The sequence below is a fragment of the Mustela erminea genome, chromosome 13 (genome assembly GCF_009829155.1).
Source record: "Mustela erminea isolate mMusErm1 chromosome 13, mMusErm1.Pri, whole genome shotgun sequence".
NCBI classification, from domain to species: Eukaryota; Metazoa; Chordata; class Mammalia; order Carnivora; family Mustelidae; genus Mustela; species Mustela erminea.
This window is the reverse complement of record NC_045626.1, coordinates 56,081,949-56,097,523: the sequence shown is the minus strand read 5'-3', so window position 1 is coordinate 56,097,523 and position 15,575 is coordinate 56,081,949. Positions and strand designations below refer to the sequence as shown.

Genomic DNA, 15,575 nt, shown 5'->3' with positions numbered 1-15,575 from the left:
GGGCCTTCATGCAGCACATGGGAGAAAGAAACAGGAGGGATTTCTGTCTGGCTCCTTTGTCTCCGATTTCTTATCCATCCAAGTTGCCCCAACAGGAAGTAAAGTGCCCTCCACTTCTGGGTTTCATTTGTCCTGTGCAGGAGCTGTTTTGGGGCCACATCTGGCCCAGGGCTGTGTGGTTTCTGCCCATGCCAGAAGGTCTAAGGGGGAGGCAGAACTCCAGCAGCTGCAGAAGAGGCCAGAGGGGAGGGTCCAAAGCCAAGATCAGGGCCTGGTTGGTCCCGCATGGAGAGAATCTGAGGAGACCCGTCAGCTTGTGTCTCCTACAGGCTTCCGGCGGCCCTTCGTATCCAAACAGACCCAACCCTGACGCTGTCTCCTGGCTTAGGCTATTGTCCACCATCTTTCACTTTCTGTTCTGCCTTTCTGAGTGTTCTACTGCTCTTCAGCGACCGACTAAGCTCCACTCTCTCCATAACATACTTCCCGACTGCCTGTAGAGGACATCTGCTATTTTGGTTTTCTTTTTTCTTAGCATTTGGTTCTCTCCTTGGGTGGGGGTGATTTCTTATTGTGTAAGCTTCTCTACCCCCTTCCTCACTCCCAATGGCTACTATGGAATGGAAGAGAAGGGCCGATGCTTCTTCTACCCCCACTTTGGACACACGATGTAAGCTCAGTCCATCAGCTACAGGCTCCCCAGGATTTGGACTTGGAGTTAGTGAAACAAAGATGAAGTGAACATCTGAAGATCAAATGACTCCCCACACTGCAGTCTGCTTCAGCCCTACTGTTTGGGGGTATGACCTTGGCTGCGGTTCTGCTGCCTAGCATCTGGAACTCTCTTGCTTGCTGTGTGTTCTCATGCCTTGTTTTCCATGTTCCTGTGGATTCCGTGAATCCCCTTTTCCTGGCCCAACTGATATCTCTCCAATCCCCTGGCCTGTTTTAGAGGTGGCCAGTGTCAACTTTTGTTGCTTGTAACTCAGAACCTTGTTTATACCTCATAGCTGACGTTAACTTCTGCCACCCTGGGATGTTTACAGCACTTGAGATCATTAACGTCATATGTTTAGCATAATGCTTGGAACATAATGCATACACAAGAACGGCAACCGCGTTATTACATATGTTGAGTACAACATTATTGCATATTGTTGAATACCACATCCTTGTCGTATTCAACAAATATTTGTCAAGTTTCAGGCACTGTAGGAAGTGTTAAGACAGAAGAAAGTGGGCCATGTGTTCCTTGTTTAATATGAAAAATAATAATCAACAGAAAATAAAAATTAAAAAAACAAAAAAATAAAATCAACAGAACAGTTAGAACAGAGATTGTACTACAAAGTACGTTCATAGTGCAAAGGAGTAAGCAAGCAGTCCATGAGTACTGGAACAATCATGGAAGACCACCTAGGGAATGAGGTGTTTGATTCGGGTCTTGAACGAGGACCAGGAATGCAACAGATGGGAAGAGGGAGAGATGGGCATCCTTGGCAGAGGGAGCTGTAGCTGTGCTCTGAAAAGGTGGGCTACCCCCTGGAGAATGGACAGCTTGGAGAAGGTAGTGTGATTGCCAGACAATTAGAAAGGCCAACTTTAATAAGTGTGGGCATAAGTTGAAGAGAGACTGGTCAGCATGGTTCTCCAGCCTCATTCAGATGCCATGATGCTGCCGTGGGAGGGGGGTAGTTGGAGATTTAAGTAGAATCAATATGATCATGGATGTACAGTACACGTTCAAGATTCAACACATAGCAGCTGTTACTATTATTACTGTCATTAATAAGAGACAGTAAGAGAGGTTCTCATTCAGATTTTATAGAGGAGGAACACTGAGGCTCTGAGAAGGGATTTGACCAATTCGAGAGTCGGGTACTTGATATTCTCTAGAAACGTGATTTCAATCTCAGGTCTTCTGATTTTCTGATCTCCAGCATCACCTTCCAGGATTAACTATTGTCTCCTGAAAAAGAACCTGTTGATAAAAGAATGCTGTCCATTCCTACAACAAATCCTGTTTCTTAGTATTGTCTTCTTCCTTAAATTTGAATATTATTTCTGCCATGAAACCATAGTCAGATTTATGAGTTATTTGATTATAAATTGGCTTCTTGATGAAATGTCTGGAGAAGGTGTCATAAAATGACAACAGATGGAGACCTGGAGGCAGACATGGAGAAAAAGAGGGCTTGGAAAACTGAAGATGCAGACTAGTGTAGAATGTTTGCCTCTATCCAGAGTGAAGAGAAGGAGAACTTAAACAAACAAACAAACAAACGAAAAACAGAAGGAAGCATCATTAACAGTATTGGTTTGTAAGTATATTCTTCTAAGCCGGGCGGATAAAAATGACACAGTGACAAGTCTGTTTATAAACATCTATTTCTTACTTTTCAGATAGTGTCCAGCTCTAAATTTCTTGTGTGCTCCTATCATTAAAAACCCTGATTTCAAAGTTGAACCTTCCTGTTGAAGGGTTTTATTGTTACAAATACCCAGCAGGCAAGGACATCCTGCAGGGTCCCAGGGACAAATGCTGTTTACTTGTCCTTGTGAACAGCTGTCTTCCAGACTCTTCCCAATTGGCTTCCTCTTCCTTGATGAAAGAAAAAGCACACTTGCCAACTTCCCTAGTGCCTGATTCCCTGCCAAAATATATTTTTAAAAAAATCTTTTTGGGTTTTCCTTCAGCTTGTTTTGCCATTTTATTTTAATCTCTGCCTATTACCTGGGTTTCAGGAAGATGCTCTCTTCTGGCTTGTATTTCCCCTCAGAGTCTACTGTGTTTCTTCCATAGAAATAAGAAGGTGAATGATGGTGTATCTCTTCATAGGCATCTAGCTGCCTTTTAGAAGCATGTGCTGACAGATCTGCTCATCTTTTATAGTCTCACAGTAGCTATACGATGTCGCTTCCTAATCCATGCGTGATGATGATATTTGTCATTGAAGAAAATAATTATTGGGTATTTACTTGATGCCAGGCACTATGCAAAGAGTCTTGATTCTCACTTTTTGGCATAGGTCTTGTATCCCCCTCCCCACCCCACCCCACCCCCCATTTTACAGATGAGGACAGTGAGAGCAGGAAAGTTGAATCGTTTTCCAAAGATCACCCAGTCAAGTAAATGTGAGAACTGGTATCTGGTCCCAGTCCAATTCCTTCCTTGTTTCACCACTACTTTTTCTTGTGTGAAACCCTTGTTAAATTCCACTTAAGTTTGTTCTTTTTTTTTTTTTAAGGAATGCTCTAGAAACTTAGACTTGTGAATATAAAATACTCTAAGTCCTTTAAGAAACCATGAAGCATCAGAGAGCAGATGCTACTGACATTAACTGTGACCAGTAATGGAAAGTATATCAATATAAAAAGTGTGCTTCAAGACTGAGTTTTAAGTGACAAAAACCCAACTCACAATGGTTAAGGAAAGAGGAAAGTTCATTGGCACGTGAATGTAAGGAAGGCTGAAAAGCCAAGTATGCCACCTGGGGTGGGGGTGGGAGGTGTCTTAGATAATGACCTCGATCAGCCAACCCACAGAGGGTGGGCGGGGTAGGATGAGGTCATGTTGGTGCAAATCAGGTCTTCTTATGGTAGCCACAGAACCATGGGAAGGTAATTCTCAGAAGGTATGTGGGACATAGATGTCCTATACAATGGAGAAGCTAAGAAGTTTCCTTAAGAAATGATTTCTAAGACATGTTGTCAAAGGTAAGGCCTGAACTGAATGGTGAAAAAATGTTCTCATTTGACAAAGTAGTTCTGGACCAGGGATGATAGTCTCCTGACATCAGTCATCATTTTGCTTGTGTGGGTCTGTGCTCTTACAAACAAAATAGTAGCAATAGGATTTTGAAAAGCAAAAATTTCCCTGACATGCAAGCAGATATATGACAGGATGTTTGAGGTGGAAAAAAAAAAAGAGAGAGAAAAGAGAGAAAGAAAGAAAAAAAAAGAAAGAAAGAAAGAAAGGAAAGAAAAGAAAAGAAAAAAGAAAAAAGAAGCCATGTTTGGTGAGGACATGATATGTGAATCAAAATTAATAAAAAGTTAAATTCAGAACGAGTTAGAAAGACATGTTCTACTCAGGCCTGGAGCACTCCTCCAGTAAGATCAGGCTCTAAGGCAGGATTTATTCGCTCTCATTTTGACAGACTTGTGAGGGAGCTACTTCATCAATCAAGCTAAGCGATCTTAATACGGTTCCATTTTTAATTTCAGCGTAATCTGGTGCAAGTCATGATAATTTACTTCTGCTAACCGTGCAGAGGCAAATCTGGTTATTCGGGTTATAGGATGTGTCAGGGGAAGACTAAGTTGCCCTTATAAAGGACTCCAACAAAGAACGGCTCGACTTTCACAATATTGTATTTCTTTCTTCCGGAAGGCAGGCCAGGCAGAGAGTGACTCTGTTCCATAACCCTCCGGGAGTGCTTCACCCCAGAGGGATCGAAGCTGTGTGTTGGAGTAGGTGAGCTGAGGCTGGGGAAAGGAGGACAGAGACAGCATGCGGGGACGGAGGTCTTCTGTCATGGGAAAAGGGATGAAGTTGCAACTTCACCTCTGTTCGCATCCTATTGGCCTGGACTTCTCGGGTCTGTTGTGGATTGGATGTTGGTGTCCCCTCAAAATTCACATGTTGAACCTCTAATCCTTACGTGTGACTGTATTTGGAGATGGGACCTCTAAGGAAGGACATAAGGTTCATTGAGTCCTAACGGTGAAGTCTTGATGTAATAGGAATAGTGTCCTTACAAGAAGATACCACAGAGCGTTCCCACTATCTCTGTGCACACACAGAAGAAAGGCCATATGAGGACACAGTGGGAGAGAGCAGCTGTCTGGAAGTCAGGAAGAGAACTGAACAGGCGGGAACCTTGATCTTGGACTTTCAGCCTCCTGAACGGTGGGAAAACAAATTCCTCTTTCCTAAGCCACTTAGTCTATTTTGTTTTAGCGCTCTTGCAGACTAATACAAACTCATGGCTCGCTGCAAGAAAGGCCAGAAATGCGGTACCCCACTGGGGGATCAAGTCTGCAGATGGAAAGAAGCCTGGATGCCAGGAGGCAACTAGTCATGTGTCGCCTGGCGCCATCAACAGAGCCCTGCCCACCTCTTGACAGCTGCTTTGCCCATTTGGTTATGGGCTTTATAACACATCAGTCCTTTCAAGAAGACCAAAGCTTATAAACCTCTTGGTCCTTCAGAATCCCAATCCTGTCCCACCTCAGACCCCAGGTTCTCCTCTACCACTGCTCTCTGAACCCTCTGTTCTTCTTCATCATCTCCGTAATAATTCACATAATTCCTTCAAATTCTTTCTTTCTCTGACCTTTCCATTACTCCTGACATGAGGGGAATCTTCAGTATCTGTTTAGGATGTGATATAGCTACTTATTATTCTCCCCTCAACACCATCTCCACTTGATTTCTGAGAGACGGTGTTGGTCTAGCGCACTAGCTCCTGATGGCTGCTGTAACAAATTACCTCAAACTTACTGGCTTTAAACATGTGTTTATTATCCAACAGATCTGGAGGTCAGAATTCCAACATGGCCTTCCACTGGCTGAAATCAAGGTGTTCTCAGAGCTCATTCTTTCTGGAGTCTCTAGGGAAGTATCTGTCTCCCTGCCTTGCCCCATCTAGAGGCCTCCGCATTCCTTTACCAAAGGTCCCCATCCTTCCATCTTCAAAACCAGCAATGGCAGTTTGAGTCCTTCTCCCGCCTTCTTATTTTACTTATTAGGGCCTCTAGGATTACATTGGGCCTACCCAAATAATCAAGAAAAATTGCCTCACCTCAAGGGCCTGGGGCCCTCAGTGTCCTAGGGATGCCTGGGTGGCTCAGTCAGTTAAGCATATGAACTTCAATTCAAGTCATGATCCCTGGGGCCTGGGTTGAACCCCGTATCAGACTCCTTCCTCAGCGGAAAGCCTGCTTCTCCCTCTCGCTCTGCTGATGTCTCATGTGCTCGCTCTCAAATAAATAAACAAAATTTTAAAGAAAAATTTAGAAAAAGATCCTTATTTACACAGAAAAATGCAAGGTCCTAAATCTATGTAATTAAATGAATTTTGGTAATTATGTAATCTATGTAATTAAATGAATCTTGGTAAACCCATGCAACCAACACCCCATTCAGGACATAAAACATTTCCTTTACCCCAGTTTCCCTTCTGTCCCCTTCCCGTGGATGTTCGCACTCTCCATAGGCAGCCACTGTTTTCCTCTGACTATTTTTGCCTGTTGCTAAACTTCTCTTAAATGGAATTATCCAATACCCTTTTGTGTCTGACTCCTTTCACTTAACACAACGTACTTGAAGTTCATTCATGTCGCGTGAGTCAGTGGCCCATTCTATTGTATTGCCAAGTAAATATTCTGTTGTAAAATAGACCACAGTTTTGAAATCCATTCTCCTATTGATGGACATATCACATGACTTGGTTCCAGTTTGGGACCATGAATGAAGGGACCATGAAAAAATCCTTATTTAGTCACCTCTGTGAAGTCCATTTTGTCATGTAATGTAACATATTCCCAGGTTCCCACCATTAGCATGTGCATATCTTTGGGGTGCCATTATTCTGCCTACTACTCCTGATTTGCCTCCTTGGTCTCCTTGTCCTGCCACTTCTCAACAGTGCCTAAGGCTGAGTGTCCTAATCACTTTATCTTCTCCTGTGGGCCCTTAAGGAGCTTAGCTTGTACTCAGCCTCTTTAGCTTTGTCCTGGATCAGACTCTGACACCATAACCCACTTTCAGTAATTGACCTCTCACCTCTTTCCTTAGAACCAAGTTCCCAGCTTTGTACTCCAGGCCTGCTTCCTGGATCCTGGCTCCGTGCTCCTGGGCCCAAGTCCCTGCCTGGGACCTCAATTCCTTTAGAGCTAAAGGACAGTTGGGCTTATAGCAAGCCTCCGGAGAAACAGTCCTGCCCCTTATTCTGGGCACCATGGCTGGGTCTCTGCTGTGTGGATATCAGGCCTCGCAGGAAAAACATTTGCCGAGCGGGGCTTCATCCTCTTGCCTGGGACCGTACTGCTTTGAGGCTGGCTCCCCCAGTGGGCCCAGCCACCAATAATCAGACCCAGATTGCCTTTGATGCAAGAATCAGTCAAATCTACCTCGGTGTTTATAAAATGTTGTTGCAGGAGATTAGGATTACCTGGAGAGCCTTAGAACGTCTAGAAATCCAGGCTGCACCTGGTACCAATTAAATCAGAATCTTCGGGGAGTATAAATCAGCGTATTTTAAAAAACTCCATCGATTTCATTTTTTAGGCAAGATCAAGGACAAGCTGACACACTGAGATCAGGACCTGAGTTGAAATCAAGAGTTGGGGGGCTCCTGGGGAGCTCAGTGGGTTAAGGCTTCTGCCTCTCGCTCAAGTCATGGTCTCAGGGTCCTGGGATCGAGCCCCGCATTGGGTTCTCTGCTCAGTGGGGAGCCTGCTCCCCACCCTCCTCTGCCTGCGTCTCTGCCCACTTGTGATATCTCTCTCTCTCTCTCTCTCTCTCTGTCAAATAAATGGATAAATCCTTAAAAAAAAAAAAAAAGAAAGAAAGAAAGAAAGAAAAAGAAATCAAGAGTCGGCCCCTGAACCCACGGTGGCCCCCAGGTGCTGTGGCCCATTCAATCTTTGGGATGAAGATTTTACCTCAGTAAAATCTCTCTTAAGTTGGTTACTCAGTGCTTGATTTCCCATCCTATCTCTCTGCCATTTGATGTTTCTTAATATAACTTCTATTTTATATATATTTTTTCTTTACCTTTTTCTCTCTTAACTGCCAGGCTGAACATTCCACAAAAAAAGATGAGGACCATAATATGTCTGTCTTCTATTACCTCTACTTTGCAGATGAAGGAACTTGCTCAAGATGTTTCTTCCAGTAAGTGAGCTAGGAGAACGTGAGCTTCCTGCGAGCTCAGTCCAAGTCCCCTATCACGACTTCTAACCTCCATGCCACCACTCACCTCTCATCAGCTGGACACAACTGTATTTTCTGTATGAGGCTTTCAAGTTTTTTATTTGTATGAATGCTTATTTTATAAAATGGAATGCCCATATTGTCTAGGATTTTGCTTTTCTCACTGGACATACCACAATGCTTTTTGCAAACTTTAAGTCTGATATTTTAAGAATGCCTATGTAATAGACTGTCACACTGAATTACTATAAACTACTTAACCACTTAATTATTGCTTAGCATTTAGGCATTTTCACTGGTCATTTTTTTTTTTTAGGTGACTTTGAACCGCACGTCTTCGTGTGCCTGCCTGAACTGAGTTCCTTCTTTCTCACAAATCGTAAACATTATCTCATTTTCACCTTGAACCAGCCATCCCCGGAACTTTCATGGTGCCGTAGCTAATTTATCAAAGCGTGCTAAAGAATAGGAAAATTTGTACAGCAGTCGTTTTTTATTTTTATAAGACACGTAGAATTGTGACATTTTTACTCTTCCATCTTACCTAAGCTTGTTCATTAAATTGGCTTTGTAAATTCTTCTTTCCCTTAATTATCTCCGCTTAATTTTGAGGAATGACAAATTGGGTCCACGTGCACATTTTGATGTCTCCTGTTCACTCCCCAAGTGTGCTGACCCTTTGCTTCCTCAAATCACAAATGAGTTCCTTGTCTGCAGTTCAAAGATAAGGTCTGGCTGGAGTCTGAACTGAATTTCTAGGAACCCAGGACAAAAGGGAGACAGATGACCCCTTATGATTACTGCCGCTGCATTTGATCTCACCCTCCCCACGGAGGATCTCAGGGCAGTGATGTAGAGAAGTCTGAACCAGAAACCAGACCTGGGGGCTTGCTCTCACCTGGACATTTGCTCATCTTGGCACCTTAACCCCCTGAACTCATTTCCTCAACTCAAAGGTGGCAGACCCTTTGGCCCCAATGTGGCTGGGCAGAATCTCACAAAATTGGAAATATCACATAAGATAACCAATGTGAATGTGCTTGTTACACTCTAAAAGACATATGTGTACGTGTGAAATATCTGTGTGGACACAGTTGTTTCAGTGCAGACAATTTTAATTTAATATTTAAAGGTTTGACACTTGATTAGTTATTAAATACCGATTTACTGAATTAGTTGATACTTAATACTTAAATATTCTAATAGTAAAAAAAAACTATTTTAAATTTGACCCTGTGACGAACACTTTCTCACTCAACCATAGGCATCCTTTAAAAAAAAAAAAAATTTTTTTTTTTTAAGCAATCTACACATCCAGCTCTGGGATCAAACTCACAACCTCAAGATCAAGAGTCACATGCTCTACCAACTAAGCCAGCCAGACATCCCACAGCAAGTCCTTTTTAAAGGCCTCAATTCTACCTTTTTGTTCTTTGCTTCTATAATTGCTAACATAATATTTTATTCACTAAGTGCTTAAGGAAGTATCTTTAGAAAAACTGGAATTGCTAGGGTGGTCAAATTGATTGACACAATGAGATAAAATTATCTCCCTACAGAGAAAAGAAAAAAAAAACCCTAAAAAGAAAATGAGGACGTGGCTTTTAGTATGTCTTCTGTTTACATCGTGAGAAAATGATATCTACAAAGTGTTATGAATACTTTTAATTGAAAAAAATCAGAGGAAATTAAAAGCTCTTTAACAGGGACCAGATGTAGTTAAAAAAAAAAAAAAAAGAACAAAGCAGTCGAACTCTTGTGTTAAGATTAACTTCCAAAAAAAAGGGGGGGAGGGGGACCTCTTCCTCCAGCTGTAAGGGGTAAGGGTAGACTAATAATTAAGTCCAAGTGACCCTTCTCGCCTTCCTTAGACGAAGTGAGAAACAAGTTGCAACTCATTTTCAGAAGAAAAATCTTTACAAAATCCTACGCCAACAGCCAGTGGGGGAGGCTGGTCAGCTAAGCCCCGAGTCCCGTCCGCGAGGCTGGCGGCCAGGACACAGGAGGCCGGGCCACCGTCGGAGGGAGAGGGACGCTGGTCAGCTACACCCTGGTCGCGCTCCAAAGGGGAGGCCGGCCGCCGGCCCGGGGAGCGTCTGGCGCGGGAGGGGCGCGGGCCCGGAGGTGCCGCGGGTGTGGGCAGCGGCGCGTCCTCCCGGCTCCCGGGGCCCGGCGGGGGCTCAGAGCCGCCGTGGGGCCGGAAGGGTCAACAGGGCAAATGCTTTCTCGGAATTCACCAGCTCGGGCCAAACTTCAGCAGATTCTCTCCTCCTTCCCAGCCACTTTCTCCGCCCACCCTCCCCCACCACCCCCAGCCCCACCCCGCCCGCCGCCCGGGCTCGGAGCGGGTCACCCCGCCACACCCCCCGAGTCGGGGACGCTCTGAGCACCGCGCCGGGCCGGCGGCCAGCTGGAGCGGCGGGTCCCCGCGGGTCGCAGGGGCCGAGCTAGGGGCCCCGCGGGGGAGGGGTCTGCGCGGGCGGGGGCGGGGAGGGGCGGGCGCGGCGCAGGTCGGGGGCGGTGTGTCCAAGGGGCCCGCGGGCTGGAGGCCGGAGCCCGGCGGGGAAGAGCGGACTCGCGCTCTGCGGAGAGCCCCCGCGCGTGGCGGTGCCTTTCTTCCCAGAGCCCACGCGAGCGGCGGCAGCGAGATGCGTGGCGGCGGCGGCGCGGGGGTCGCTCTCCTGGCCTCGCTGCTCTGGGTCGCCGCGCGGTGCCAGCAGAGAGGTGAGCCCCGGTCCCCAGTCCCCCGGCGGGCAGCGGCAGCAGCGGGACAAAGCCGGCCGCTTTGCCGCTGCTTCGGTGGGGGCGCGCATCCTTGTTCACCTCGGACGGGGGAATCGCACACGTGGGGCTCCCGCGCGGCCCCCACGAAGCGTCTCCCGGGCGGGGCGGGATAGGAGTGGGGACGCCACCCGAGATGGACGCAACCCGGTCCTCCGACCCTTGGGCTTGAAACTCCTCGGGCTCGGGGGTGGGGAGGTGGGGAGTGAGGATCCGTTCCGTTTTTTTGCGATCCGGAGTGCCGCTGACGGGAGCGGCACGGGGTGGGGGAAGCCGGGGGTCGTGGGGTGCAGGAGGGGGTTGCGACCCCCGCAGAGATCCCCAGCTTGCAGTCCCCGGGCTGCGGCGGGCAGGGGTGCGGGCGGCTGACTCGGCGCGGGGAATGAATGGGAAAGGCGTCCTCCCGAGTCGCCCTCATTGTCCTGCGGTGGAAAGCCCGCTGGTCCGCGGCGCGGAAAGGGCGGGCTCCTCGGGACCGCTCGCGGCCCAGGTGGGCTCGTGGGGACAGACCGTGGTGAGAAGCTGGCCCCTGGCCGGCTGTCCCGAGCCCCGGGTACTCGCCCGCCCGCGGCGTCCCGGCCACAGATGCGCCTTCCGAAAGGGCGCTCTTTGTGCAGCCCCCGAGGTGGCCAAACCGGCTCATTCCCCGTGCGGGGTTAGACCGCGGTCACCCTGGGGTGACAGAGCCGGTGACGAAGGGACGACTTTGCACGCTCGCCGGCTGCGGTGGTGCAGTGTTTCTCCTGACAAGGTTTGGGGAGAACGGAAACCCCAAGCGAATTTTCAAGGCTTCTATCAATGCCAGAGAGAAAGAGAAGCCCTGTTTCCCTTTCTGCGGACCACTCCATTCCCCGACTCGATCAAGGGGACACTCGGTGAAGTCTTGGCGGCGTCGCTTTCTAGTTGGCTAGGCGGTCACAATACTTGTTGACTGCATCTAATGTGCGCAACACGTGACCATGGACACATCCCTACAAATACACATTTCATTTAAAAATAAATAAATAAATACAGGTCAAAAGTAGGTAGGTGGCATGCGAAATACCTTCGTGGGAAAATGTGTTTGGGCATTGTGCTGAGTCGTGAACTCGACAGAGACGCGTCCATCTCATTCATTCAGGCATTCGTGATGAACGCACTGGACCGGAGCTGGCCACACAGCTTTGAATACCCAGCGTCTGCTCTGCGCGGAGTGGGGCTGGGACGTAGAGGGAATTTACATAGTTATGCGGCCGAGAAAAGAGCCCGCCTTTAAGCGAGGGAAGGCTTTGGCCCTACAAGCCGGACTCCTTTCTCTCCGGTTGCTGAAAGTGAGCAAGTCCCAGTTTCCCACAGGGTGGGGAGAGAGCCACTTGGTTCAGCTTTATTGTTTTAAGAAATTGAAAGTCCTAAATGGAGGCAATGCCGGGAATGTTTTTCTTGCCCCTAGGAGCTGAGTACTTGGCGTGGGAGGTTATGAATGGTGTTTGGAGAAAGTGGGACCACATGGGGCTTTCCTGGTTAAGATGCCTTGGAAAACCACCCACCAGGGGAGTCTTTGAGTCTTTCACACCGGTTCCATATTTGCTGTCTCCACCCCATCAGCCAACACCATGCTTCCTAACAAGCACCTTTGAGGGAGTTTTCATTTTAAGAAATAACTTGTGCTCCAGGGCGCCTGGATGGCCCAGTGGGGTAAAGCCTCTGCCTTCAGCTCAGGTCATGATCCCGGGGTTCTGGGATCCCGAGCCTGCTTTCTCCTCTCTCTCTGCCTGCCTCTCTGCCTGCTTGTGATCTCTGTCAAATAAACAAATAAAATCTTTAAAAGAAATAAGTTGTACTCTACATATAAAGCATAAATGATTAGTGAAATGGTATTATTTGGTCGTAGTAAAAATCAAGCTGACCTGTGGCACTGCTGAGTTGGCTAATTGGTGCCTACATTTTAAAAAATGATCATTATCTAACAACCACTCAGATTATTAGCAGTCCTCTGTAATATCTGTGTCTCGTTGGATTACCTTACAACTCACTGTATAGGAGGACCCAGTGGCTCACTGACCTTGAAATGTAACCTGTTTAAAGTGAGTTATTCCCTGGGGTTAGAGTAAGAGGTGGTATGTTTCTTAAAATAGTGCCTTGTTGAGTCCACAGCTGGTAATATAGAATTATGATTACAACATAGAATTATAATTGCTTCACAGGTTGGCTCATCAGTTTTTCTGTTTTAAATCATCCTTTCTTTTTTAAAAGTAAAAAATAGATCATTCCAAGTAGAGAGAGAAAAAACAATCTGTTGTATGACTAGAAGAACATGTACTTCGTTCTCAACAGGGCATAGCATTCGAATTAGCATGTATCATTCCACAGTATGGAGTACGTGTGCCTGAAGGGATTTCAAAGGCACACTTTTCTCTTCTGTAAGCTGTATTGCCATGTAAGTGCCAATAAAAAAAAATATTGGTCTTAGCAGTTGGAAACAAGGATATGTGTAGTAAAAACATCACTGCCCGCCATTTGCATATCCTGGATTTGGCCCACTCCTTTTTCCTTCCTCTTTTCCAGACATTAAATATGAAGCCTACTGCTGTAGTTAATACAATGTCATAAAGAATTCAAATACCACAAAGATATGGTAATGTCTTGAGCCATTCTTAGAACTGCACTGCTCTATAACCAAGTATCCTAAAATGTTTATATACCCACTTATTTCAAAGTAATCATCCTTGAAACACTCTATCATTTTATAATAATTTGTTCATAAAGCCCTAGGGATATTCATTATCATCTATGGTGCATTTGGGGCAGGGATGACAAGCCATACCTTTAAGCTTTAGATGTTTTATTCTCTGGCTTCACTAGCTGGGGGAAATTGGGCAAGTTAATTTTCCTGTGCTTTGGTGTCAGCGTCTGCAAACTGGGAGTAATAAAGAGGTTTCCCTGCAGAGGCTGTTAACGATGAGATGAAACAATGCAAGAAAAGTGTCAGTACAGTGTCTAGTACAGGGTTAGCCCTCAAAATATTTTATCTAGGAGTATCATTGTTACTATTTTACACAGGACTCTGGGGGAGGCCCTTTTCTGGAGCTGTAGTTTCTGGAATGCGTAATTGTTTCAAAATTTGGAGTTTGGAGTTGAAATCAAGTAGTCTTGGGCTTAAATACCAGGCCTGTCCCTCTGATGAGCCATGACATTGGTTAACACCTTACCAGCTCTGAATGTCAATCTTCCTGTCTATAAAATGGGTAGGATTCACATGATTAAATAACACATGAAAATATTGGCATGGCGTTGGGCACGACATACTGTCACAGGTGTGGGATCTGTGGCGATGACCTTTACTGTTAAGCCTGTCACGTGCACTCACCGTTCTGGGCACCCCTCCCTCTCTCATTGCCCACGTTCATTTGCTCATTTAGGGCTTGTTGATTTTACCTCCTGAAAGGAGGTAAAAAAAAAATTTTTTTTTTTTTTTTTTTTTGGTCCCCACTGCTGACCAGGCTCAGGAATTTTTTGTTTTTCCCATGAAATATTGTGATGGTTCTCTAGCCAAACCTCCCTCCTCCCCTCGTCTCCCTTCTCAGCATGGCCGCCTCTGTGATTTTTCTAGAAACACCACCCTAGGGGCTCAGACTGTACCACCCACACCCCTCACTTTTTCACAGATATATACAAAATAACAGTGATGTGCATCACACAGGGGGATAAACCAAGGGGGTTGGGACTCCAGCTGGCCTGTTATCCTGGAGCTGAAGGGCATTATTTTTTTTTTTAAGATTTTTTATTTACTTATTTGACAGACAGAGATCACAAGTAGGCAGAGAGGCAGGCAGAGAGAGAGAGAGGAGGAAGCAGGCTCCGCACTGAGCAGAGAGCCTGATGTGGGGTTCGATCCCAGGACCCTGGGATTATGACCTGAGCCGAAGGCGGAGGCTTTAACCCACTGAGCCACCCAGGCGCCGAGGGGCATTATTTTAGGACACTTGTACCTACTCATAGGCAACGAGTATTTCCTTGCACACAAGCTGCGAAGTCAGACAAGTCTGCTGTTTGGGTTCGAATGCCCTGGGAAACCTTCCCGGTCCCCCGATGCTGAAGTACTCTCTTCCCTAAACTCCCAGCGGTCTCTCCACTTAGTGCTATCATCATTTGTATCCACTTATCATGGTGGCGTGAACAATTGGCTGACCAATCCTTCTCACCCACTGACTGGGGAGGGAACATGTTTGTTTTTAAAGATTTTATTTATTTATTTGACAGAGACACAGTGAGATAGAGAACACTGGCAGGGGGAGTGGGAGAGGGAGAAGCAGGCTTCCCACTGAACAGGGAGCCCGATGCAGGGCTCGATCCCAGGACCCTGGGATCATGACCTGAGCAGAAGGTAGAGGCTTAGTAACTGAGGCACCCAGGCGCCCCTGTGGGATCATTTTATCCATATCTGCACCATCATTGCTTTGCAAAGTTCCTAGCAGTGAATAGCCACCTACCTTCATTGAGTCAAATTGAAATGATTATCTTTGTTCAGGAATCAAGTAACTTCAAAACATTTTGTTGTGTAGGTAATCCATGCCATGGTACAAAACTCAAATTGTACTAAAGTGTCTGTAGAAAAAGGTTAAGTCTCAACCTTTGTCACCTTCTTCTGAGGTAACCACTACTTTTGGCTTCTTGTGCATTCTTCCATGGACATCTTTTCATGGAACTCTCAAAAGCAAGCTACTTCTTTGGTAGTAGAAACCTACTTCTTCTCCAACAGTATAAGGGGGTCCCACTCATTTCCTGACAAAACATGGACCAATATTCCTCTCTCCACTGCCCACTCCGCATTCTAGTACTTCAGTGGACCTGTTGCAGGGAATTAATACATCAT

At 46.3% G+C, this 15,575-nt stretch overlaps 1 protein-coding gene across 1 annotated transcript in view; it reads left to right on the top strand.

Annotated features, from left to right (window-relative positions):
- The first annotated feature begins 10,454 nt into the window (after positions 1-10,454).
- Positions 10,455-15,575, top strand: part of LAMA1 (laminin subunit alpha 1) — a 158,921-nt gene continuing 153,800 nt past the window's right edge. Inside the window, exon 1 of the mRNA XM_032310545.1 lies at positions 10,455-10,666. Within this exon, the coding sequence (XP_032166436.1) occupies positions 10,591-10,666 (76 nt within the window). The 5' untranslated portion in view covers positions 10,455-10,590. The remainder of the gene's footprint in view (positions 10,667-15,575) is intronic.